The 25,178-nt window shown below is 44.0% G+C and overlaps 3 protein-coding genes across 6 annotated transcripts; all 3 read left to right on the plus strand.

Moving 5' to 3' along the window:
- Positions 1 to 849: 849 nt before the first annotated feature.
- On the plus strand, positions 850 to 7,167 carry LOC146654603 (uncharacterized). The gene is made up of 4 exons (XM_085429227.1): positions 850 to 2,708; positions 3,689 to 4,053; positions 4,214 to 4,283; positions 4,398 to 7,167. Exons 1-4 carry the CDS (start codon positions 2,312 to 2,314, stop codon positions 5,990 to 5,992), a joined length of 2,427 nt encoding a protein of 808 aa, XP_085285353.1. The 5' UTR covers positions 850 to 2,311; the 3' UTR covers positions 5,993 to 7,167.
- A 1,475-nt stretch (positions 7,168 to 8,642) lies between these two features.
- LOC146654604 (uncharacterized) lies at positions 8,643 to 13,611 on the plus strand. Of its 3 annotated transcripts, none has more exons than XM_085429228.1 (4): positions 8,643 to 8,833; positions 9,391 to 9,898; positions 10,744 to 10,818; positions 11,882 to 13,611. In XM_085429228.1, the coding sequence occupies exons 1-4, from the start codon at positions 8,705 to 8,707 to the stop codon at positions 13,348 to 13,350; spliced, it is 2,181 nt and encodes a 726-aa protein (XP_085285354.1). In that variant the 5' UTR covers positions 8,643 to 8,704; the 3' UTR covers positions 13,351 to 13,611. The 3 variants fall into 3 exon arrangements, with proteins under 3 accessions (XP_085285354.1, XP_085285358.1, XP_085285355.1); XM_085429232.1 differs by lacking the exon at positions 8,643 to 8,833 and adding an exon at positions 8,983 to 9,012; XM_085429229.1 differs by lacking the exon at positions 8,643 to 8,833 and adding an exon at positions 9,020 to 9,262.
- A 515-nt stretch (positions 13,612 to 14,126) lies between these two features.
- LOC146654605 (uncharacterized) lies at positions 14,127 to 22,314 on the plus strand. 2 transcript variants are annotated; one of them, XM_085429233.1, is made up of 8 exons: positions 14,127 to 14,451; positions 15,167 to 15,265; positions 15,347 to 15,548; positions 15,814 to 15,884; positions 16,084 to 16,206; positions 18,248 to 18,527; positions 19,000 to 19,745; positions 20,744 to 22,314. In XM_085429233.1, the coding sequence occupies exons 1-8, from the start codon at positions 14,284 to 14,286 to the stop codon at positions 21,008 to 21,010; spliced, it is 1,956 nt and encodes a 651-aa protein (XP_085285359.1). In that variant the 5' UTR covers positions 14,127 to 14,283; the 3' UTR covers positions 21,011 to 22,314. The 2 variants fall into 2 exon arrangements, with proteins under 2 accessions (XP_085285359.1, XP_085285360.1); XM_085429234.1 differs by having other exon boundaries at positions 14,127 to 14,439.
- Positions 22,315 to 25,178: the final 2,864 nt, after the last annotated feature.

Here is a 25,178-nt window from a genome sequence, read left to right on the forward strand (position 1 = left end):
CGTGAAGTAATAAAAGCATGGACCACTCTTTCTAGATCGTTCCTGCAAAGGTAAGACTTGACTTTGGCTAAAATCCGCAAATGATAAAAAGATCCCTTAACTACAGAGCTGATTTGTTTATCAAGTTTAAAAGCATTGTCAAAAATAACCCCAAGACTCTTAATGGAAGAAGTGCAATCGGAGGTTAGGGGTCCCAAAAAGTCAAGAGAGAAGTTGGGATCTTTAGGAAGCCCAAACACAATGACTTCAGTTTTGCTTTCATTAAGGTGTAAGAAGTTAAGAGTCATCCAAGTCTTAATGTCAGACAAGCAGGAGAGTAGCGGCTGCAAAGAAACATTGCAGTTCAACCTCAGAGGGAGGTAGATCTGAATATCATCGGCAAAGATGTGGAAGGACACATTATGTTTACGGAGCACATCGCCCAGAGGGAGCAAGTACAGAATAAACAACAGGGGGCCTAGTATGGACCCCTGAGGTACGCCACAGGTTAAAGGAGCTCTGGGAGATGACAGTTCACCAAGGTGAACAGAAAAACTCCTATTATTCAAATAGGACTGGAAAAACTTTAAGACAGTGCCCTTTAAACCGACACAGTGTTGAAGGCGGGATAGCAGTATGTTGTGATCAACAGTGTCGAAGGCTGCTGTCAGGTCCAGGGTTACTAAGACAGCAGCACAACCAGAGTCAACAGTTAAAAGCAAATCATTAAAAACTCTCAGAAGGGCGGTTTCTGTGCTATGCCGAGCTCTAAAACCAGACTGGAACTTCTCATAGAGATTGTTATTGTCAAGAAATAGCTGGAGCTGCGTGAGGGCGGCTCGTTCCAGTACTTTAGACAGAAAAGGGAGGTTGGAAATGGGCCTATAGTTAGAGAGTAGGGATGGATCTAGATTAGGCTTTTTAAGGAGAGGTTGAACAACAGCGTGCTTGAAGGGTGTTGGAAAACAACCAGAACTGAGGCAGGCATTGATCAGGACCAGAAGGAAAGGTCCGACTGAGTCCAGAACCTGCTTCAGAAGCCGAGAGGGGATAGCATCGGTGGAACAGTTGGTAGTCTTAACCTTGCAGACTATTTCATGCAGCTGAGAGAGAGAGATTGGTTCGAACTGATTAAAGGCAGAATGGCACAAAGACAAAACACAGGGATTGGAAGGTGAAGATGGAATGACAGACTGCAGGGAGGAAATCTTGTTTACAAAGAACTTTAGAAAGTCATTACAGGTAAGTTGTCACAATCTAGTGTGACAACTTACCTGCCGATGGGGCAAATTGTCACAAGTGCACATTCTCCTTTCAACAGTCTACAACTCCGTAATGAGATAAGATATGAAAATGTAATCAATACATCATATGTGCCCGAGACTTCCGTCTTTCATTTGGTGAAACATTTATTACGTTGTGATGTATGGTGCTCAGTAAAAGTTAGTCAGTGTGAAGAGTGTGACAACTTACCCCGCTCTCCCCTAAGTGTCCCTTTGAAATTTACATCAACAACAAGTTTAACTGTTAACAGACCCAAATGTGGTTTTCTTATTGTTTCTCTGCACAGTGATCAATGAGTACAGTTCACTTTAAATCTAAGATTGATGCAGAAAAGGGAAAAGTGGGGAAATATGACGTGGTCAGAATTTAAGCCTTCAAAGTGCTTTTTATGAATTAAAAAAGGAAATATCATTTTAAGATATGTAAATGAGGTAAGTGATTCGACAATGATTTTATATCTGAATGTGTTTGGAGAGATCCTAAAATGCACAAATATGAGTACTAGCCTAATACAAATAAAAGACGTATTTTGGCATCAGAAACTACAGATTATGCTTTATACACTTAAGAATTCGGGTCTTTACCGTTCCGAAAAAAACCCACAGTTATTATTTTAAAATTTTAAAGATTAATTATGTTAGTTCATTCACTCAATTTGAATGTGTTTGGGGCTTTTATGCACAAAAGTGTAAAACATTCACTTGAATATTATGAATTAATAAAAGCATTATCTCGGAAATTCACTGAAACGTTTAATTAAAAAAAGCTGCTACTTTTTATTTTAGTTATTTTAAGTTAGAATCTTAGTTGAATAAACGAGAAGTAGATAGAAGGGGCTTTTATTTTCTAAGCGTGTGTGGCCCCGGAGGCGGAAATGCAACACGGAAGGTTTTCAAAGGTGCACAGGGAACGAAAGGACGGGACGGTTGATACGGAAGAAGGAGTTTTGTGTTTTGAGTCCAGCTGGACCCGGTTTAACCCCTCACTGGGGCTCAAAATGCGCTGCGGAGTTTCGGACACAGCAGGCGGAGAGTTCATGTGAACAAACATGGAGCCGAGATTCGGCAGCGAAGTGGCGTCGATTGTGGAAGTGGCCATCCAGGCGACTCTGTCTGTCTTCAGGGATGTGTTGGCGAAAGAGGCGCCAAACACTGAGTGGGAAAAGGCGAGGATGGGTGAGATCCAAGAGATAGAGAAGTCTTTGGTGGTGCAGATCCACAAAGTGTTTACGGAGTTCTCCTCGGAGCTATTCGAGGAGAACGAGGCTCTGCGGGCCAAAGTGGAGCAGCTGGAGGACGTGCTCCAGAGGAAAGCCGGGCAGCTCGAGCAGGAGCTGGAGGCCAGAGTGGGGCAGCTGGGCAGAGACATGAAGCAGCTGGAGAAGGAGCTGAAGACCATCAGCGAGGGCCCGACTCACGTCCTGCTGCAAGACGGCTCAGTGATGGGTGAGAAGCAGTCACATATCAACTAATCGATCAATCATTCTGATCGAGATTGATTTCTGAAGGATCATCTTTGAGTTGGGGGGTATTTTCTCAAATTCACCCGGGAAGTTCAGATCACATCAAGGGCCAGATATATGACTATACACACGCTACGCATTCTCATTTTCTTTTTCATGTTTCGTTTTTCCAGATGGGGGCCACTAAAAATATTGGGGTGGCACACCAGAAACATAATTTCCAGTTTTATTTTGCTGTTGTCAAATATAGGGTTAAGATTATGGCAAAAAAGAAAGAAAAGAATTAATGTCTAGTTAATTTCCTGCTACAAAAGTTGATATAGCTGAAAATGTGTACATATGATTAAAGTTTTAACCCCACATGCTGTTAGTTTAGCACACGAGCTTCAAACTGGGCCTCGAGGCAGAGTCCTTTTTTAATTGGTGTGCTGATTAATTGTGCAATATGCAGTAAAATGGCAATTTACAATAAGCCAAGTGATTCGGTTTCTAAAAGTGAATCACTTGTACATCTGATCCACTCAGACACAGTTTTAGTAGCGAGGCTTTATTCTGTCTCCTTTTTGTGTTTATTTATCTCAGGATTATAATTCTGCCTGTTTATTTATGCTGTTAATGAATTTAAAACCATGTCTCTTCCCTTTGAACTCAACATGTGGTTGGAAAAAGGGAATTTTGGAGGGGACACCAGTTAATCATGTAGGTAAACATTTATTTTAAAGCTCATCTACAAGGGCAGCTGTTCCTGATGTGGAAACCTTATTGTAACCTTCTTCTAGATCGAACCTCTTTAGCAAGTCATCTCAGCTCGAGTTCAACTAAATTACAAATAAATTAGAGTTTTTGGGATGATGATAAACATGTTAAACATAATGTCGATTATCATATATTTCATAGAAGAAGAAGCCAAGTAGTCAAGTGAGTTCATTAAATAACAATGTGTAACTTTGTCTTTAAATGCAGGAGGTCCTGTGCTGTCAGTGTCCACCAGTCCAGACGCCCCAGAATCGGCTGCAGAAGAATCAAATCCAGACCCGCTGCCCATTTCTGCAGGAGCTGCTGAAGTTGTCCCCACCTCCACGGCTGCATCGGTGACCGTCCCCAAACCTGCGGTCGCCCCCATGGTGCTCGTGGGCAGAGTCAGCTCCGCTCCCACGGTGCTGTTGGTTGGTGCCAGCCAAATCGTAGCGCAGTCATCGGCCGTCTCAGAAACGACGGGAGCTGCAGCAATCGTGCTCAAACCAGCGGCCTCGCCGGGCTCTACACCTCAAAATGTCCCCAGTCCCGACTCCAGTACTGTCAGCGGTCTCGACTCGACACAGGAGAAGGTCGGATGTTTCTGTTTGACACATTCATGTCTCCATTTGGAAAACAGTAGATCCTAAGGCTTGTCAGTTGCATTCACAGATTCAGCGTGTTAGGATGTTTTAGTTGAGATGCTTAGAAAGTCTTTTCATGCAAACTCAGATTTATTCTGTTGTGTCACAGAAGTCTTTGGAAGGAGGAGCTTCTGGGAGGACAAGACGAACGAGAAGAGCACCTGCTAATAGTGAAACAGGTACCGGTGTTGCTTTCAGATGTGACTATAAACATGTTGATTTGAGATTTAGGAGGGGGTTGTGTGGGTGGAAATGGATAATAACAATCTATACATTTGCGCCTTAATTTCCAGTTTCCGTTGACAACTGCAGCGAGGAGAAACAAAGCAAGTCAGCTGAAGAGCCTGGCAGACGACTGAGAAAGACGGATTCGCAGACAGCGAGGCGGTTCTTCTGTGAGCACTGCGACCTCGGTTTTCACTGGAAAGGCGAACTGAAGAAACACATGAAGGTCCACAAGAAGCCTTTTCCTTGCGATCAGTGTGGCAGGAGTTTCCTAGAGAAGGCGTCTCTGGAAAATCACGTTTTGCGCCACGAGGCAACTAAAGCCCCGCTGCCCTTCCCGTGCCCTCAGTGTAAACGATCGTACAGGAAAGAGGAGTCGCTTCAGAACCATCTCAAGCGTCACCAGCGGTCGAAGCCTCCGAAGCCATTCTCCTGCGATCAGTGCGGGAAAACGTTCAGAATCAAGCAGTCTCTGGAAAACCACCTGTTACGCCACGAGAAATGGAAGCAGCTGCTGAAGTGCCAGCTCTGCGACAAGACCTGCAAGACGTCGGTTCAGCTCAAGTGTCACATGGCCGTGCACTCGGAAGAAAGGCCCTTCAGCTGCGTGACATGCGGGAAGGAGTTCAAGAGCAAAGACACGCTTCGCTTCCACCAGATGGTTCACACAAACACCAAAAAGTATAAATGCACAATGTGTGAGGAGACCTTCAAATATGCCCACTCGCTGACTGTGCATAAGAGGAAGCACACAGGCGACAGTCCCTTCGTGTGCTCCGTGTGCAACAGGTCGTACAGGACCGGCACGGCTCTGAAAAGACACAGTGTGGTCCACACGGGAGAGAAGCCCTTCACCTGTCACATATGTGGAGCGAGGTTCAGCTTGAATAACAACCTGAAAAGGCATCTTCGTATCCACACAGGAGAGAAGCCATTCAGCTGCCAGGAGTGCGGCAAGAGCTTCTCAGACAACAACAAGCTCAAGTCCCACATGCTCATCCACGGCGCCAGAAAGCCGTTCATGTGCGATCTGTGTGGGAAGACCTTCCTCTTCAACTGCAGGCTGCAGATACACCAGAGGTACGTGCACGCCGACAGGAGCGAGCAGTCGGACGGCACGCAGAATTTCTTCCAGACTCGACGGCAGAACAAGTCGCTGGTTAAACCGTACAGCTGCAAAATATGCCTGAAAGGTTTCAGCGCCGCGTGCTCGCTCAAACTTCATGAAAAAGGCCACAGCGAGCACAAGGAGTTCAACTGCGGCATCTGTGGGAAGTCCTTCCACAACAAATACTCTTTCAGCTATCATCAGCGGAGCCACACGGGCGAGAAGCCGTTCGTTTGCGACGTGTGCGGGAAGCGGTTTTTCCACGCCGCGAGTCTGAAGCAGCACGAGCGCATTCACACGGGTGAGAAGCCGTACAAATGTGACCAGTGCGGCAAGGCCTTCAGAACGGACGGGAACTTCTACAGACACATGCGGATCCACACGGGGGAGAAGCCGTTCGAGTGCGTGTACTGTCAGAGGAAGTTCCACCAGTCCAATCAGCTCAAGTCCCACCTGCAAATCCACACAGGGCAGAAGCTCTACTCCTGCCAGCAGTGTGGCCGAGGCTTCTCTGATTCACGGCAGCTCAAGAAGCACAGCTGTGACGGGTCGTAGGTGACGTGGGGCTGCTATCACCTGATAGCAAGTAGGACTAATAAATGAAATGGAGGCATTAGTTACCCATGGCCCGGTGCCTTTTTGCTTACAATTTTGCTCAGCTGAACAAAGCTGTTTTCATACATGAAGTCCAGAGAATCAGGCGGGGCGTCATCTGTAGTTTAACTGCAGCACTGAGCAGGAAATTATTTGCCTCGCTTTTCTAGAAACTCGCAGTTTAGTGAAGCAGACCGGACGCCTGACCTCCATTCACTCGCTGTGAATTCACTGGACAATTGTCTGCTCTTCTCTCACATGCACCCCATCACACATCATGTGGACTCTATACTGCACAGACTGCATCAAGCACCTCCATCAGTTAACCTCTTCTTCAACCACCTGGTCGTTGCTTTTGGTTAGCGGTAGGGTTGAAGTTTGTAACATCTGTATGCTTGTGCAGCTTAACCCTAATCCTACTGCTAAATAACTCTGCGGTGACCTTGGTGGTTTTTAACAGCGCCCTCTCTGTAAATTCTTGGTTAAAACTGTCGAACATCAACTAGAACAGTTAACAAAATGTTAAAAAAAACAGCTGTTATGACTTCATGTCTGAAACATCTGAGTACTGTGTTAAAGAGGGATCAGCTGGGGTCGTACTTTTGTGTAGTGTGAATTTGTACCATGAGCCGATGCAGCGACTAAACCAGGCAAATCATTATGAGGCAGTGGCAGCCTTGAAAGTGCAAAGCCTCTTGAGGAAAATGTGAAATATCGAAAGTTAGAAGAAGAGCAGCTCACGTCTGAAAGCATAGTGAGACAGTGCCCCCTGGAGGTTGGTTACAATTTGCACATGGGTATAACAAAAAGTACCCAGAAGAGGTACTGATCTTGGCATGTCCTTGGTTAATAGAGTAGACATTTGAATGTTGCCGCTCTTTCTAAATGGTGCCGGCAATATTAATCATTTAAACTAACGTTATCTTTTATTCATTTAATGCCAGTTAGCTGTTGGGTCTCACACGGCACTGTATTTCAGCTCTCGACGTCTCTCTATGACTGAAAGATGGATGGCAGCCCCGCTAATCAGCACAGTGCTGTACGACTTTGTACTACAGGAACGGTTATATGTTGTGTCAGATCAAACTCTGTTTCACTGGGGCGATGCATAAGCACATTCTGCACAGGCATGGTTTCACAGGTTTCACAGCCACCTCTGGATGAATCTGGGCTTTTATTTTGAAGGTACATTTATTGACTCACCTGTCAAATCTGTTTTAAAAAAATTGCTACAAAAAGCTTTACAAGCTCGGTGTTTGCTCAAGGGTTCAAGCCAGAGTCTGTTTTCTGCTACCAGACAGCTCTGAGTTGATTCAAAATGCAAACAGTAACTCTAGATATAACTCACAAGTATGCTAAACTACATATTTGCTACAGTAATGAGTAAACACATGTGGCTGCTGGTGTACAGCTGTTGATTGGCTCTTTGGACCTCTGGCTTTGCAAAATCCTCCCACTAATTTTTGTTAAGGAACTTTTGACTTATCCTTATGCAGCAAGTCTGCAAAAAAACTGAGCAGAGTTTTACACGGTGTACGGTGTCACACATTTCAGTGGCATTTAAATAATTTGTTAATTGGTTCAAATGGCTCTTTAATACAAATACAACATTTGTAAGATTAATGTTTATATTCATCCATCAGATTAGTTGACTAGTTGTCTTCTATTCTCGAGTTTAATCAACTAGGAAATCAGTTGCAAGCTGCAGTGCATGTATGAAAACGGCTCCAGTGTGACACAGAAATAACTTAATAAAATGTACTGGGAGAGCTGGTAGGGTTACCTGTGATTGAAGAGGTATTAAAGTTTTGGTGAAATCCTGGACCAGCAACTATGTTAAAACCAACTAATGTTAACTAATCTGGGCATCAACAAATAACTTGACTAAAGGTTTATGCCAGCCTAATATAATGTAAGACAGACACTGATGTAGATAATTGTCCTTGTGTTTGCTGATATCAGCTGATACTGATCTGTGCATTCGTCCTTATGATGTGGGGAAAGTGGGTGTGAAAAACAGCTATAACACTGGCACCTCTCACCCTTTAGATGTTAGAGTTAAGGGAATGATTAAGCGTGATTTAATAGCTGTCAATACGATATCAGCTTTTTTTATCAGTAGAGGTTAGCAGTATTGTTGTGGCATTTATGTTTTGTATTATTATTTTGTTTCTTTAACCTCAGCTGTTTAAAAATCTGGTGAAACATGAAAGTTACTTGTATGAAACCTAAAATTTGAGATATTAAGGTAGATTACATCTTCAAATGTTCTGAAGGTAATGTGGGAGTTTGCCAGTTGAAATTTAAGTGAAAATTTGGGCATTTTAATTGATTTTTTTTTTTTTTTTTTTTTTTTTTTTTTTAAGAATTCTTAAAGTAGTAATTTATGTTTTTTGAATTCCCAAAAATCCCAGTGAAAGGTGTAATCATTTTTAAAATAGAAGTCGAAGTGTAAAGTGACTTTCTAATAACTTTATATTTCAGTTCTCTGAGATATGTCTATTTTTCTTGCTCGAAATTGCAATTAAATAACATTTGCAGTCAAAGCGCTTTGTATGAGTTTTATTTTGAAAATTCTACAGTTGCACTACTTCCATTTCCTGAATGAATGGGGCTAACACAGAGGCAAGTTCTCTGCGCTTGTAGCGAACAGTTTTTATCCTCAGAGGGAAAATGTCAGAAAACTTGGTGTTTTATTCAGAAACAAAGTGTATCATGGAGACTGTTATCCGGGTCGCTGTCGATGTTATTGGAAATTCCAAAGTAGAAAATGACGCAGAGGAACAGACTATGAACCGTAAGGTAAGTCAGCGGTTAGTTTATTATCAACGCACACCAGATACGCTAAAAACGCCAGAGACGCTGTGCTCGGGTGAGAGTGGACGGATGGAGTAAAATCACGAAGGGCAACGACGCCAAGCAAAACAAAGATGGCGGACGTTCGTCAAGCTGAAGCTAGCTAAAAAAAAAAAGCCCTCAAAGTTGTTTTTGTTTTGTTTTGTTTTGTTTTAAATAAAGTGAATGTTATCGTAAGATTACAGGAGCCGGATTATAGTACTAGGTTTAAATCTTTGCGTTTACTTTGTTCAAATATTTCCAGGGCTGCGCAGTTAGCTTTAACTTCCGGCAGTTTTTAAAACAAGATTGTAGTGATTAAACAGTGATGTGCTGCGATAATTCTCGCTTTTCTTTCAAGATTTACTTATCACGCAGTCAGGGATAAGTAGTGAAGTAATTGTGATTATGGTTTTTATCATGACGCTTCATACAAGCTCTACTGATGTTGTGTTTACACTGATAACATGTGCTTTGGTTTAGTTCCTAAATAAACTTTGTTTCCTCTGTTTTAATCCTCACAGCTGGATTTTGACAGCACTCTGGAGATGTTAGCATGTGAGGCAACAAGAAAGATCAGCACCGTTTTCTCCCAGGTGTCTTTGCTGCTGCTCGCTGAAAACAGGACTCTGAAGGCCAAAGTGGGACAGCTGGAGAGTGAGCTAAAGACCGTGACTGAAAGCTTTGAAAATGCCAGAGTGTGGAGAGAGAACGTCCTGAATGGCTGCCCAGTCCTGTTTAAGCAGAGCGGGCAGGTCTTTACCCTGAAGCCACTGGGGAAGTTAAACATAAGGACAGATAAAGTAGCAGAGGGAGGCAGTGGTTCTTCACCAGCTCCTGCTGGAATTCAAAGAGTCGGTCATATATGTCCTCCTGCTTCTGCAGCTCCTCCAGGGGTGCAGGGTTTCACAGGACCACCACCTCCTGCTGCTGCTGCACGAGTGCAAAGAGTCAACCAGACATCTGATGCTGCTGTGCAGAGCGTCTCCACATCATCTCCTGCTGCTGAAGTGGATGGTGGACACGATGCTGGTAAGTTTCCATGAAAGGTCCCAGATGATGAAAATATGGGTTATTTCTTTTTTTCAGTGGTACATCCCATATTGCTCTTCAGACTCACCCTGCATGCTGCAGGTGTCTCTCCTAGAAACACAGAGCGGTTTTCAGCCTGCAGCAAGGGTCATAAAAAATCTCCCAAATTTAAATATCCTAGCAAAGTAAGTTGGGACATTATCTCTAATCAGATAGCTTTTATTTTTTATATTTGTTTGTTATTTTGTAGCTTTGTCACTGTGTGACACAGACCAGTGGTGGATTGGAGCTTTGCCTTTAACTTGCTGAACAGGTGCGTTGATAAAGTAGTCTTATTGATGTTGATTACAGTAACAAGTGCTGCTGCTGTCCTTTCAATAAAAGGCTTCACTGTCTCATCACAGCTTTAAGTGGTCCTGAATGCTTTTCCCAGTATACACACATCTATTTTAGTCACAAATCCCTGTGAAATGCTTGCACTGTGGAGTCCTGCACCATTGCCGCAGACTTCCTGCTTTCCACTGCACCAAGAAAAGCCTTGTTATTTTATTTTGAAAACATGGTAGTGAAGCAAGAAAGAAATTGCCTGCTAATAGACAGTTTGTTTCACAGTTGACATTCTGAAAGCTGATCGGTGGATACATTTGTTGATGAGATACATTGAGCCGCCTGTTGTGTCAAATCCTGGTTCAAGGTGTAAATACGAGCCCTGAAAATCTTACAACTCTCGTCAGCTGCCAGCTAGACGGGCTTCCTGCACAAATTCAGTTTGAAAGGAAAACAAATTTTCAACCTGCAGCTGATTTCAGCCATGGTTAATCTGTCTTTGTTTTCATTCTGTATAGATTCTTCAGGTTCAGAAGGTGGAGAGGCGATGGAGGAGCTGATGGAAGCAGTTTCTTTACCAGGCAATGGACCGGGTGAGAACTTAAATGGTTAATATAGAAATTATTTTCAGTAAAACAAACTAACAAAGACTCCGATAATGTGTGATTTCAGATTTTAAATTAGAAAATAACCAGAAACATGACAAATTGGTCGTGGGTGAGCGTTCACACTAAGAGCAGTTCAGATCAGATCTTCAGACATCCCCTGTGCTGAGTATAAAAAGGTCCAGCGTACCCTGCATGGGACCTGTTTACTGTGGTCCTACCCACGAGCCTTTGTGGGGTAGAGGGGTCTGGTTTTAGCCCATGGGGCCGACAGGAAGGGTTGTAGGGTCTGGTGATTTGTGGATTGGGTGGAGGTGGAGGTTATGGCTCTCTGATCCCTGGCTTCCAAAATCACCTTGTGGCACCTGGAACATCAACTCCTGAGCAAAGGAGCATGTGCATGATGTCAGGAGATACTGACAGGATATCGTTGGGCTTATCTACCACCCAGATAGGTGGTAGAAGATGGTTAGATGGCTGGATGGATGACTTGTAATGCTGTGGGGCTGGGCATCCTAACCTTAGACAGCATTAAATTAGCCTTTGGGTCTTAAAAGTAAAGCCAGTGTGCAAGCTGCTAAAACTTAGTCTTAATGGGAAAACTTGGGTTTCCCGCTCTGTGACATCTGTAAAGACTTTAGTGAAGTCCTCGTTTATGAGCTTCAGGTGGTCAGAAAATGAAGGTAACTTTGTAAATTATTCTCATTATTAAAGTCAGACGGGAGGCCTAAGGAGCTTGGAAAGAAAAGCGTCTCCACCATTTGACCCTAGAACTGAAGAAGCTTCTCGGATGAGAGGTGAAACGTCTTCAAGCAACTTAAAGAAGTCCAGACGCTTTTCTTTCCAAGCTCCTTAGACTACGATGACCTGGATGACTGAGAACCTTCACAGACATATTGCCGTCAGACAGGAGGATTATACAGAGTCTGCTCATTAGCTAACAAATCAATCACGAATGTTTGGCCGTGATGATTTCACAGTAAGAAGTGATGATAAATGAGCTTCTTCTCCTGCATCATATGTGTGAACTTCGATCTTTCCTTTTGTTTAGACGCCACAGCAGATTGTACCTGCGCGGACTCAGCGGAGCCCGAATACACCGAGAGCCAAAAGCGTCTGGAAGCAGAGGTTTTGAAGAAAGGCAGAGTGTTTGTGTGTGACATCTGTAACAAGACTTTTAACCGACTCTTCCACCTGATGAAGCACATGAACATCCACAAAGAGCAGCGGCCTTTTACCTGCGACCAGTGCCCGAGAAAGTTCAGGAACGCAGCGACTTTTGAGTACCACCTGCTGCGACACGAAGAGAAGAAGTATGCCAGCTATGAGTGCGAGCTCTGCCAGAAGAAGTTCAAAACAAAAATGGGGCTGAAGACGCATCAGGTGGTGCACACGGATGAAAGGCCGTTCGCCTGCTCCACCTGCGGGAAGGGCTTCAAGACCAAATACAGCCTAAAGTCCCACCAGCTCGTGCACACGGCTGAGAAGCCGCACAAATGCTCCGAGTGTGGAGAGAGCTTCAAATACGCCTTCACCCTTCAGTGTCACAGAAGCATCCACACTGGAGAGCACCCGTACAAATGCACGGTGTGCGGCAAGGTTTTTATAAAGAGACGATCGCTCAGGACGCACCAGGCGGTCCACAGAGGGAAGATGTTTACCTGTGAGACGTGCGGTGCTGGCTTCACCCTGCCTCAGAACCTGAAGAGACACATGCACATCCACACGGGCGAGAGGCCGTTCAAATGTAAGGTGTGCGGGAAGGGTTTCATTCAGGCCAACAAGCTGAAAGCACACATGCTCCTTCACGGCGCTTCAAAGCCGTACATGTGCGACCTGTGTGGGAAGACGTTTCTGTACAACTGCCACCTGAGGAGACACCAGAGCGTAACTCATGACGAGAAGCACGGGCAGGTCACGAGGAGACGGGAGCAGGGCAGGCGCAGAGTAATCTACCGGCAGGACAGGACGATAGTGGACGTGACGCCGTTCAGCTGCGGCACCTGTCACAAGGGCTTCGACACTGCGTGTTCCCTGAAGAAACACGAGCTCATTCACACGGGTCACATGCAGTACCGCTGCGACCCGTGCGGGAAGTCTTTCTTCTACAAAGCCACCTATGACTACCACCAGCGGGTCCACTCGGGAGAGAAGCCCTTCGGGTGTGACGTGTGCGGGAAGAGGTTCATCATCCGTCAGGCGCTCAAGATCCATAAGCTGCAGCACTCTGGAGAAAAGCCGCACAAATGCGAGCAATGCGGCAAGGCCTTCCGCATGTACACGAACTACCAGAGACATCAGCTGATCCACACCGGAGAGAAGCCGTATGAGTGCGAGGTCTGCGGCGTGAGGTTCAGGCAGCTCGGGCACGTCAAGTTTCACATGCAGACCCACACGGGGGAAAGACCGTACTCCTGCAGCAGCTGTGGACTTGGATTCTCAGACTCAAGGCTCCTGAAGAAACACAACTGCAGCGAGAAATTCCAGAAAATTTTGGGGGACGCACTCACAGCGTCCTGATGGCGTCGACTCGAGCAAACCAGTCATTGTCCACAGAGCCAGATGAGTGATGCATTCTGGGAGCGTTGCTCAAGGCTGGGCCATTATTCAGATTTGTATTTTCTTCCATTTTGCCTTCCAGTGATTGTGATATAGTTGGCAGTCTTTTAGTGATCTCTCAGCACGATTTAAAATATGAAAATTTTGTATTTATACATTATATATTTATATTTTCACCTGGTTTAAAGTCTGTTTTCCTACAGTATTGAATAAAATGGTCAAGACAACAAAAATCTCTCAATTGACTTTTTTTTTTTAATTTTGAAATTAAAAACAGTGTGATCAGAAGCACATACCACCGCCTCTTACCCGTGTTTGCTTAATATAGCTTGATAACATGGAATTATATAAATGTTTACAACTCTGTTAACTTCAGACTGTGAATACTCTGACTGTTAAAGGGTAATTTTAACGTTTTAACGTCTCTGCTGATCGTGGAATTGTAAGTGTTGTAGTTACTCACTTTGACCACTGGAGGGAGGTTCAATGTAAACTCGATGCTATACCGTTTCCGTTAGGGCTTTTCGCAATAGAATCAAACATGGTATACGGTATATTGAACAAATAGGATGGATACATTTTTGTTACTTTTTTTTTTTATCCAAATAACACAATTCAAACAAACAAAATTAGTGTGGCACGTTTCTTGCAAGTTAATGCAGTTAAAGCTGACAATATAAGATAAATTATATACAGTCATTAGCATTTAAACTGAAAAGACAAATTAGAAACGTGTGATTTTATTCTGAAAAGTATGAACTAGGAAACAGTACTTGGCTTCGTGTTGTGAATGATCGGCATGAGTTTTTTTTTCACCATAACAACAACAGTGCGGCAGCGCAGAAGTTTTATGACGCATTTGTAGATGCGAAATAAACATCACAATCAGTCAGCATGGCGGACCTGGAGCCGCAGGTTTGCGCCATTTTGGAGATAATGGTGAACGCGGCGGTGTCAGAGATGAACAAAGTTATCGGCGCCTCGGATCCTCCGCGTCCACAAGAGACATCGTGTGTGGCCGAAGACACGCACGGGTCCCCGGAGGATAAGGTACAGGATAAGGTACAAGGTGGTTTACGGTCGTCAGGTATCCGGGCCGGTTCTGGTCCCCGCATTGGTCCCGGTTTCTCCCGAGCCGACGCTTCCTCCAACTGTCGTCCAGACAACCGGCCGAGCATAGAAATAGAAGAGCTAGCAGTTAGCTCCGGTTAGCTGTGAAATGGCAGCAGGGTGCCGCGCTGTCCTGCTGTATGGAGCATGTGTTTAGGCTAAACTTCGCGTAAATATGAGGGGCTGGTGCACGAAGTCTGGGAGAATCCACCTCTGGGCGCCATTTTGGGTTGGGCAGCAGGCCCGGGCTTATCTATCTAGTGTATGTCTAGAAGCGCCTCAGCTACAGGTTTCCACAGAGCGCAGGATCGATCTATCAGCTGATATCTGATCAATAACACACTCTTCTGTGATCATAATGACTGCCACATAGTGTTACCCTGTTGTGCGGTTTTGGGGTTTTCCTTGTATACTTGTGATCCCGGGATCTGATTGGCTGATCAATATATCACATCAGTGTTAGACCTGCTTTTTCAGGTCAGGACAGGAAAAGTTTTACCATCTTGCAGCGTGACAAAGTGCAATGTCCTCTTCACTTCATTACATTACTGAACAACGCTGTCTCAGATTTTCTGATTATCTTTCAACTTGGAATATTTAATATACCTTCCAGAATGAGTTTAAATCAGGTTCATTATTTGACAGTGGCCTGTGTTCTTCCCATCAGGTGATCCAGTTGAGCGTCTTCATGTCGTCTCTGGCTCAAGAAGCTGTGGAGAAGATCTGCCAGCTCTTCCATGAATGTTCCTCTGCGCTGCGGCTAGAAGTACACGACCTTTATGCTTTATTAATTCATCCACCCACTAACAGTCCAGCAAGAAATCCTAAAGTAGTCCTTGTTTTGTAGGTGACGCAGGGTGTGGCAGAGATCGAGGACCTGAAGAGGAGACTGGAGGTCGCGGAGACGGCGTTGAAGCTGGCGCTCGAGGGCAGCGGACGTCAGAAGGACGTGGAGGAGCTGACGGAGGGAGGCAGCGGGCAAAAGGAGGGGAGGGTGGACGTTGAGGTTGTTCAGCTTGAGCAACGCTCAGGGAGGAAGAGTCGCAGAAGTGAGGAGTTCTTCCTTTTAAACACATTAGTTAGCTTTTGTATTCCACAAGTTTTTAGAGAAAAATATTTTAAATCAAACTGCATCAAGTCAAAATCAGCTGTGGTGTTGTTTTAAAACTCAAATTTCATGACTGAAAGGAAAATATTTTTAACCTTTTCCCCCTGATGTCATTTCTCTTGCCGTCTCCACTCTGTCCCTGTTGTATTTGACGAAGCAGAGGTGACCACAAACCGGTTCTGATGTTTGTCTTTTGTTCTGTGTAGGTGTGGTTAGCAGGGACGCCGGAGTGAAGAGATCGCCCATAATTCATCTGTGGAAAGGCAGAACATATGATGTAAAGTCTTGCGTTGTCCCGCCTCTTCTTCCCATTTCTGTTTCTCATCGTCGCATCACTTGAACATGTTTATTCACTGTTTCCAAATTGCATAGATTAGTCAGAAAATCTGACCAACTTAAAAATAAAGCAGAGCTGAACATCCTGTGTGGAGGGATCCTGCCAACCTAAATTTGTCCTCATCCTTTCTTCTGGTCAGGACAGCATCCAGCCTGTTATAATAAAAGAAGAAGGGTTTGAGTGCTCAGCCGACCGGATGTCGTCTGACTCTGGTCAGTACAGAGATGAGTTTTGGCAGGATGAGGACGACCCTGACTACCAGGTTGGCTTCATTAATATGTTTTTATATTAACTTGTTTCTTTTTTCACCTTGCAGCTATATTATTTCATTGCATGTGCTTTTAAAAATAACTTTTATATATGCTTTTAGATACAAGTTTTTATTTTGTTGTACTGTATTACAGTTTTTCTCAGTCGCTTTGGTGCATTTCTCACAACAGAATTGAACTCTCCACCACTACTAAGGCACTTCTCAAAACAATTAGTGCAAACTGCAAAACATGGTGGATAACTTGCAAAAGTGAGTCACTCCATCAAAAAGAAAAGTCAGGTGTCCAAAATAAGTTGTCAATGCATCAACAACAAATCCCTTGAGCAAAACAGATAATACATTCATCAAAAGCAAGTACTTATATCAATCAAAGTGTCAGGGCTGTCACAATTACAAGTCATTACACCAGCACCTTTGGTCACAAAATCAAATGGTTTGAACATGTTCTCATTGTGACGGATTTCTTTGTAGGTGCTTCCCAATGACATGTCAAGTCTGGACAGCATGCATGGCATGTTGAAAACCATAAATTGTAAAGGAAAATCAAGACACTCCATATGCACTCTTGATAATATTTAATTGAAACTGTTCACAGCATTGTGCAAACTGGGGAAATACAGTAAATCAAACATTTTACAGCAAACATAAACTCACTTAGACAGTAAACCTCACTCCAGTGGTTATGAAACAAAAAAACAAAACTGAAAAACAGACACTGCTGCATATCAATCATTGATATCTAGACGCTCCCGTCTGTCTGCCCACATATTTGCATCAACATCACAGCGAATGTCAGCTCTATCGATGCATCGGGGAAAGTATCTTCTGGAGTGTCAACTCCACTCTCTGCAGGACTCTGCTGTGATGTCATCACAAGCTGCATCCATAGCTGCTAGCAGGGTCATTTGGGTATGTGGATGCCTGTCATATACCTTCCACCTCCAGAAAGAGAAAAACTCCTCAATTGGATTTAGGAATGGAGTGTAAGGAGGAAGAAACTCCATAAGTATCCTGTCGTGTGCTGCAAACCACTGCCCGACTACAGCAGAGTGATGGAAGCTAACATTATCCCAAACCACTACATACATTGTCCGATTGTCACCAGGATCATCCCTTTCATTTTGTGGGATTAGGTCCCTATAAAGAGCGTCCAGAAAAGCCAACCGGTGTTGTGTATTGTATGCACCAATACGAGGAATATGGGTGTGAACGCCATTTTCTGAGATTGCTGCACACATTGAAATATTTCCTCCTCGTTGGCCTGGGACATCAATGGTGGCTATTTCTCCAATGTGATTTCGTTCACGCCTTTTGCAAGATTGAATCCCGCTTCGTCAAGATATACAAACGTGTGCAGGGGTTTCATGGGAACTCCTCCAAAATAGGGTTTTCAAAATGGGTGTATGAATCGTTTGACAAGCTGTTCAGCAATTTTGAGTGCACTGACACAAGCAATGCAATGAAGACTATTAGTTGTAAGGACAATGACTATTCAGCCGGTACAAGTATGAATAATTGTGACATTCATGATGAAAGAAAGGAGATAGTGATGAATAGGAAGTCAAACGTGACCATTCTTTAGATATTTGTACTCACTCAACTGCTTCATGTCCAAAGGCATTTGCCTTTGGACGCAGTGAACGTGAAACCGCCACAGGGTTGTGCCAAAACGACTACATGTTGTGGTGGTTGAACTAACTGTTGTGCAATGTTTAATTCTGTTGTGAGAAATGCACCAAAGCGACTGAGAAAAACTGTAAGAGATAAGTCCAATTTAATGTCAGCTGATGAACATTTTAGACAGAGTTGGGTTTTTTGGCATATTTCTTCACTTATACTAACACCCTTTTATTTAAATAAGAATTTATGATACCCAGAAACCTTTCAAGCACTGGAAACAATTAGTTTATTCACTGCAATATTCATCGCCCATAAAATTGAATGAGCTAAGGTAACATTTGATGAGCTAAACCTGACAATCAACAACGTTTAAACGAATAAACATTTAATCATCCCTTTTCTTCTCTGGCAGGCGGAACCAGACGATCCAGATGATGCTGACCCAGGATACACCACCAGATCCAAGCGTGTTGCAAAGGGAAAGTCCCACCAAGCTCAAGCAAAGAAGGAGAGTCAGAAGGAGCAGCCTCTGAGCTGCAAACACTGCCGGAAAACCTTCACCAAGCTGCTGCAGCTCAAAGCCCACCAGGCCGTCCACGGGGCGAGCGCGGAAAAGCCCTTCCAGTGTTCTCAGTGTGGCCGAGGCTTTGCGTTCCAGCGAAGCCTCAGTGCTCACATGTTACTGCACACAGGTGAGCTCCAGCTTTATCCTTCATACTAAAGCAGGCACAGTCTGTACGACGTACCCGTGCACACCGTGAAGGCAGGTTTGTTGATGAACTTGGAGCAGGAAGAATCCACAAGCTGACTGACGTCCATCACTAACACACTCTTATTTCTTGGTGAAATTATGTATTGGTAAAGTTAAGTTAAACTAATATTGGCTAGTTTACAAAATCAAGAAAATCTTAGGGAGACAACAAGACAGCCGACATTTAACTGGAGTTGCTAGGCTAGACAGCTAATTTAAATCAGTGTGTTGATTTTTGTGGACTCCCAGAAATGTTTGGTCATGCCTCATGTAAAGCACGTGACTGTTTTTGGAAAATTGTTTCTTTACACTGATGAGAATAATGAGACTTATTCGGTTAATCTGCTTAAATTACATCAGAATTTACTCATCGTTGTTTGTTGGTGAGCGTGTTTTTGCTTTTCTGCATACAGGTGAGAGGCCACACACCTGTGATGTTTGTGGGAAAGGTTTCACCCTGAAGCAGCTCCTGAGAAACCATCAGCGTCTCCACGCTGACGTGCGGCCATATCGCTGCGAGCAGTGCGGTAAGAGCTTTTACCGGGCGCACGGCCTGAAGATGCACCAGATGGTCCACACTGGGGAGCGTGCCTATAACTGCCAGTACTGCAACAAACGTTTCACAATACAAGGAAACCTGCAGCGCCACCTGCGCATACACACGGGCGAAAAGCCGTTCAGGTGCGAGACTTGCGGCAAAAGCTTCAACCAGGCCGACACTCTGAAAGGCCACCAGCGGATTCACACCGGCGAGCGCCCCTTCAGCTGCGACACCTGCGGCAAGCGCTTCATCCAGAAGAGCGCGCTGAAGATGCACCAGAAGACCTCTCACGTGGACGAGAAGTCGCTCGCCTGCGTCGCGTGCGGCACCACGGTGGCCTGCGTCGACTCGCTGCGCAAACACCTCCAGACGCACGCGGCGACTATTCCGTGCACCTGCGTGCTCTGCGGCCAGCGGCTCAGCTCCATCACCGAACTGCGCTCGCACCAGCAGCATCACACGGTGGACCGGCCTCACAGCTGCGGGCTCTGCGGCAAGAGTTTCAAGTCGTCCAGTTACCTGAAGATTCACCTGAAAACGCACAGCGGGGAGAAGCCGTTCTCCTGCGACATCTGCGGTCGCATGTTTACACAGCAAAGCAGCCTTAAGTCCCATCAGGTGGGTTTTTGCTGCTTGTTGCACAAGGTGAAACTCATTCATGCAAATAAGTCCTCAACATTAGGACGGACACCTTAGCAATCTGTCAGCGTGTCTGAAACCCAGACTCCAGCCCTTTAAGCTGCAAAGAGTGTTCAGATAGAGAGTAGTGCTTGATGATTTTGGCTTCCAGCTGTTATAAAAACTCTGTGATCAGGATATAGTGATTACTTTTTTGCATTAATTTTTGCAAAAAAAATCTGCTCTCCAAGCAGAGCTATCATTAACAGCTGCTTTTAAACATCTCTGATATGGTCTGCTTTCGGCACAGCAGATCCAAGGCACTAGTTAACTAACGGCTTTCCATGACTCGTCGTAGCTAACGTGCCAGTCTCCTGAGGTGCAGGTTTGCTGCTTCCGTTATTGTGTGGTATCTCAGGCTGGCAGGGACCAGTGGTTGCCCCTTGCGAGATGGGTTCTGTGGATGAAAACAACCACTCTTCTGGGTCTAAGTCCCCACCAGACAACTTCACCCGCGCCAACCTTATTTTTCCCTTCTCCCTTTGCTTTTCAGAGTTCATTAAATGTGCATTTGCTGTTAAATAATTGAGATTGCAGTAGTTATAAGTATAATTGGGATTATGGTTTGTCCCATACTTGAGCCGAGGGTGAACTGCAGCTGCATCAGAATAATGAAGCTCATTATTCATTAGTTATGATGGAGATAAAAAATAACTCTTTGCTTTGTGGTCCAGTAATCAAGGTGTGGTTAGAGGCCCAGATTGAAATGCTACACCCTGAGTAACCCCGTAAAGTGACAGATGATTGTTAGAATTAAGCAATACCAACCTGGTCTGAGATTAACTTCATGTGTATGTTTATGAGTACACTTTGTGTAGATGTGTTGCAGTTCCACCTTCTGCAGCAGCTGTAGCTGAACACGTCTGCTGCAGTGGAAAGAACCTTGTGGGTAATTTAGTAAAGATTTAAACATGTTGTTTCAATGTTCTCTGCCAAAGGTGGTCCACACAGGAGAGAAACCTTTCAGCTGCGACACCTGCGGGAAATGCTTTAGCAACATCGGCAACTTGAACCGACACCAGCGCATCCACACGGGGGAGAAGCCGTTCAGCTGTGACACGTGTGGGCGGAGCTTCAACCAGGGCAACAGCCTGAAGGCGCACCAGCAGATTCACACCGGGGAGAAGCAGTTCATGTGCGACAAGTGCGGCAAGAGTTTCTCCTACCTGAGGAACCTGAAAGACCACAAGTGCTTCTATGTCTGAAGCTAATCTGTGAGGCGATGTCAGCTCCTGTAAGCTGCAGTCAGGTTAGCTGGGACCGAGTTAACACTGAAAGCGATTTTGGTGATTGTAAAGCTGGCTTTCCCAGATTTCTTCTGTCACTGCCAAGAAAGTGATGCAGGTAGATACGGCGTGGAATTTGTAATGGTGGAAAAACAATGTGAAGAGTGTTACAGCATCTGTCTGTGAGAATAGCTGACAAATTGCATTTCCAACGTTAAAACTGAACGGACAGAGAGAGTTTTAGCTCCTGATGTGAGTGCATTTATCACTGAACTAAGAAAAGCCTGGGTCAAAATGATCTTCAGCTTCTTGCCTTTTGTCAGCGTGATGTAACTGAAAAGCCAAAAGCAGATTTTTACCACCACAGTTGGTATTAACGAGCCACAGAAACAGCTGATCCTTATTAAAGACGAGGCATTTTGCAGCATTTTGCCCTTTGGTAATGATTTCTTGTTATCGCGACTCACTCGCAGATGGACGGGCCAGATGCTTCAGCTCAGTGTAACATTTAAAGCTCTTTGCCAGGGAGACTGAAGTTTGGCTTTTCTTACCTAGCGAACACATTTTGTATTGAAACGTGAGTGAATTTGTACCAACTCACCGATAGTGCTCGCGATGAGGATGGGCTGTGTTTACATTGCATCACGTGCAGCACCACCACAGCTCCTTTTCACACGTGTGAAAGCAAGCAAGTTTCACTATGCATGAGCAACACGTGCTCGTGCTTTCAGAGGTAGCATGAACGGTTTTACTTTCCACAGTTACAGTTCTGTCGAAATAGGATCGCAAGTCATTGATATTTGGCGCTGTGGCTCTGTTTGAGGTCTTCCCGTCCTTCCGCACATATACATGGAAAGCCTAAAGGCATTCAGTTTGACTCTGTGGCCTGTTAGAAAAAATGCTGTGCTCGGTATAGCGGTAATCTGTGGGCAGCTGTTACATTATATTCCTCATCTGGGCTGTATAATGTGTAAAAATGGGACGTCTGATCTCGTTGTGCGGCTGATATTTATAACGGTGCAACTCAAAGAGTGCTTTTCTGTCTTTTTCTCTTTTAACATCATCTCACATGATGACCGTTACTACGTAAATGCCTTGTATGCATACAAAGAACCGATGTGCTGAGAACATAACAGACTGAAAGTATTATTTTGTGAAAATACTTTATTTGTAACTTCTCTTGTGGAGATGATATTCACTCAACCTTGTAACTGAGTTCAATTCATAAAACAGTGAAATGTAAACATGCTTCCTTTTTGTCTTTCTTAATGATTAAAGAGCTTGAAATATGTTTGTTTTTGATCAGAAAAAACAGTTTTACAGGAACACATGCGTCGCCTTCACATCCTTACTGAAAGAGGTATTCAATTTAAAGTTTCTGTTGCCTTTGAACAAGAATACTTTCAAGTCAAGAGCGGAAATGCAAAGAAAATAATTATATATAATAATTTTCAGAAGAAATGTTTCTTAAACCAAAACAGATCTGAGATCAATTCAAAACTGTTTCTCTTAGTCTTAAGTCATATTAATTAATAATCCCCCACTGATCCAGTTTAACTGTTCATGAATAGATTTGTGTGTAGCTGATGTGGTATCCCACAAATAATTACAATATTTAGTAATTTAAGCCGATGTTCACGTTGCTCTGCTGGGCCTTACTATAACTGTGCTGTCATCTAATCTGTTCATGAATAGATTTAATTTTTTTTTTTTTACTGTCTATCCTGGCAGGACGTCACAGAGCAATGAGACTTAGAAGAAAGCTGCAAACTGCACCATCCTCAAGATGTTTGGCTTTGTTGTTGTTATGTTCACCTCTTTGCCAAGAGGTGGCGCTACAAACTAATATTATAGTCCAGATAAATCTATGGAGCTTCTTGGATGGCACTCATTTCTCCTCAGTGTTGCAGAGTAGGTCCAAAGTTCCTTTTCAGTTCTCTTTCGCCTTTTTGAGGGGAACTTTATTTTCAGTTATTTTCCTAAATGAGTGAAGAGGTGTCTTTCTGTTTAATTCTTCCTTACGTTTCCAGCATTTCATCTCTAGCTTTTAGGTTTAATTGCAAACAAAGACTACACAACACATTTGAACTGTTTAACCCTCTGGGAAAGCAGAAAGCGGGCTTCATTAGCTACATCATCAGGGTTTCTTTGGGGTTTTTCACAGACAAGAACATTCAGCCTGTCGTGACTGCTTGTTAAAAACTGCTCTTTCTGTGAATTTACTGAGAAAGACCAGTGTTGTTCCCTGGTGGCTGCTTTTCATTGTTTCATTGGTACCTCCTTTTAAATCCATGTAAATGACGTCAGTGTGCACATTTAGCAGCTGGCTATGAGCTCCGTGCTGCACCGACTGCCTGAGCAGCCACAGGGCTGTACAGTAGGTCAGACTGGCTGTAATCCCTTCCAGATTACAGTCCAGGGTATCGTGGGAGGAAGTGTGGGGGATTGGCAGAGAAACAACTTGTTACAGCTGGCTTCCTACCAAAGAGGAGATAAGGAGAGTCTGTTTGTTTTGCTTCTCATGTTTGGGTTCTTCTTCTTTTTTTTGAACGCCTTCAGGTTTAGGAAAATATTTTATTCAGTAATGTTTATACGCTGATTTAAAGAAGGCTGAATATTTTTCATATCACACATGGGAGAAATCACACCTCCCAGTTTCACAGTTTTTAAAATATTGATTTTTGATCATTTGTTAATATTCTCTTTTTGTACAGTCTGTCAATACACCTCAGGAACAAATATTTATATTATAATATACACCTTATATAATACATGTTATTACATGATATACATTTTATATGTTACAATGTGGATTTTAGGGGTTCTTTTAAAACAATAATCAAATTTAGTGAAACAGTTTTCACTAATTTAAAAGTGTATGTTTGTACTTAGTATAAATGAGTCTTAGGTTTGCAGAAAGAACTCCACACTGTTTTGCCTTAAAGTTCAAAGAGATAATTTGGACTTGATTGATTGATTGATTGATTTTTAATCTTAGAAAAGTCCTGACTATGATGTTTGCAGATCACATTTTAGTGAGAGTTGGGAGCAGGTGGAAGAGAGTTTGGGGAGGTGGAGGTATGCTCTGAAGGGAGGAGAAATGAAAGTCTGTAGAAGCAGGACAGAATACATGTGTGACTGAGAAGAAGTTGGAGATGCAAGGAGCACAGATAGTGTAGAAAGTTAAAGGAGTTTAAATACCTGGAGTCAACCAACAAAGCAATGAGCAATGCACAAGACAGGTGATCAAGTGGGTGGAGACGAGTGTCAGGGGTGATTTGTGACAGAAGGATAGCAGCAAGAGTGAAGGAGATGATGGTAATGAGACCTGCTATGATGTGTGATTTGGAGACAAAAAAACAGGAGGTCGAGCTGCAGATGAAAATGCTAATGTTTTATTGGGAGTGAACAGGACGGGATTAGAAATGAGTACATCAGAGGGACAGCTCAGGCTGAGAGGCTGGAGACAAGGTTAGAGAGGTGAGGCTGAAATGGTTTTGACATGTGCAGAGGAAGGTTGGAGATTTATGGGACAAAAGGATGTTGAAGATGGAGCTGCATCGCAGGAGGAAAAGAGGAAGACCTCAGAGGAGGTTCATAGATAATCCACTGTGACAACCCCTAAAGCAGGGGTGGGCAATTCCAGGCCTCGAGGGCCGGTGTCCTGCAGGTTTTAGATCTCACCTTGGGTCAACACACCTGAATCACATGATTAGTTCGTTATCGGGCCTCTGGAGAACTTCAGGACATGTTGAGGAGCTAATTTAGCCATTTAAATCAGCTGTGTTGGTTCAAAAATTCCTAAAACCTGCAGGGACACCAGACCCTCGAGGCCTGGAGTTGCCCACCCCTGCCCTAAAGGAAGCAGCCGAAAGAAGAAAAAGAAGAAGCACATAAATCTTCACCTGCAGAAGGAATTCCTGCAAAGTGCTCCTCAAAGGATATCGTACCATGATGATATAAACATGAGAAATTTCACCTTTAACCTTTGGGATCAAAAAGAAGCCTGTATGACTGCAGAACTGTGCTTCTATCTTGTCCTTCTGTCTTTTTTCTTGCTTTAGACCCTAGACTCCAAATCTTGGGGGTTATCTACTGGTTTATGGATTAAGATAAGAAGTAGGTTAAAGACTGAGAAACAATTGGG

Source organism: Rhamphochromis longiceps, linkage group LG14 (assembly GCF_057381845.1).
Source record: "Rhamphochromis longiceps isolate RC_006_pf linkage group LG14, R_longiceps_female_GT1.1, whole genome shotgun sequence".
Lineage (NCBI taxonomy): Eukaryota > Metazoa > Chordata > Actinopteri > Cichliformes > Cichlidae > Rhamphochromis > Rhamphochromis longiceps.

What these genes read in the sequence shown, in the direction of transcription:
- LOC146654603 (XM_085429227.1), top strand. Translation starts at nt 2,312, where the DNA reads ATGGAGCCGAGATTCGGCAGCGAAGTGGCGTCGATTGTGGAAGTGGCC. An exon ending in GCAAGACGGCTCAGTGATGG is followed by an intron (nt 2,709 to 3,688) that starts GTGAGAAGCAGT and finishes CTTTAAATGCAG; the next exon opens with GAGGTCCTGTGCTGTCAGTG. An exon ending in ACCTGCTAATAGTGAAACAG is followed by an intron (nt 4,284 to 4,397) that starts GTACCGGTGTTG and finishes CTTAATTTCCAG; the next exon opens with TTTCCGTTGACAACTGCAGC.
- LOC146654605 (XM_085429233.1), top strand. Translation starts at nt 14,284, where the DNA reads ATGGCGGACCTGGAGCCGCAGGTTTGCGCCATTTTGGAGATAATGGTG. An exon ending in AGGGAGGAAGAGTCGCAGAA is followed by an intron (nt 15,549 to 15,813) that starts GTGAGGAGTTCT and finishes TGTTCTGTGTAG; the next exon opens with GTGTGGTTAGCAGGGACGCC. An exon ending in GGAAAGGCAGAACATATGAT is followed by an intron (nt 15,885 to 16,083) that starts GTAAAGTCTTGC and finishes TCTTCTGGTCAG; the next exon opens with GACAGCATCCAGCCTGTTAT.
- LOC146654604 (XM_085429228.1), top strand. Translation starts at nt 8,705, where the DNA reads ATGTCAGAAAACTTGGTGTTTTATTCAGAAACAAAGTGTATCATGGAG. An exon ending in AACAGACTATGAACCGTAAG is followed by an intron (nt 8,834 to 9,390) that starts GTAAGTCAGCGG and finishes TAATCCTCACAG; the next exon opens with CTGGATTTTGACAGCACTCT. An exon ending in TTTACCAGGCAATGGACCGG is followed by an intron (nt 10,819 to 11,881) that starts GTGAGAACTTAA and finishes CCTTTTGTTTAG; the next exon opens with ACGCCACAGCAGATTGTACC.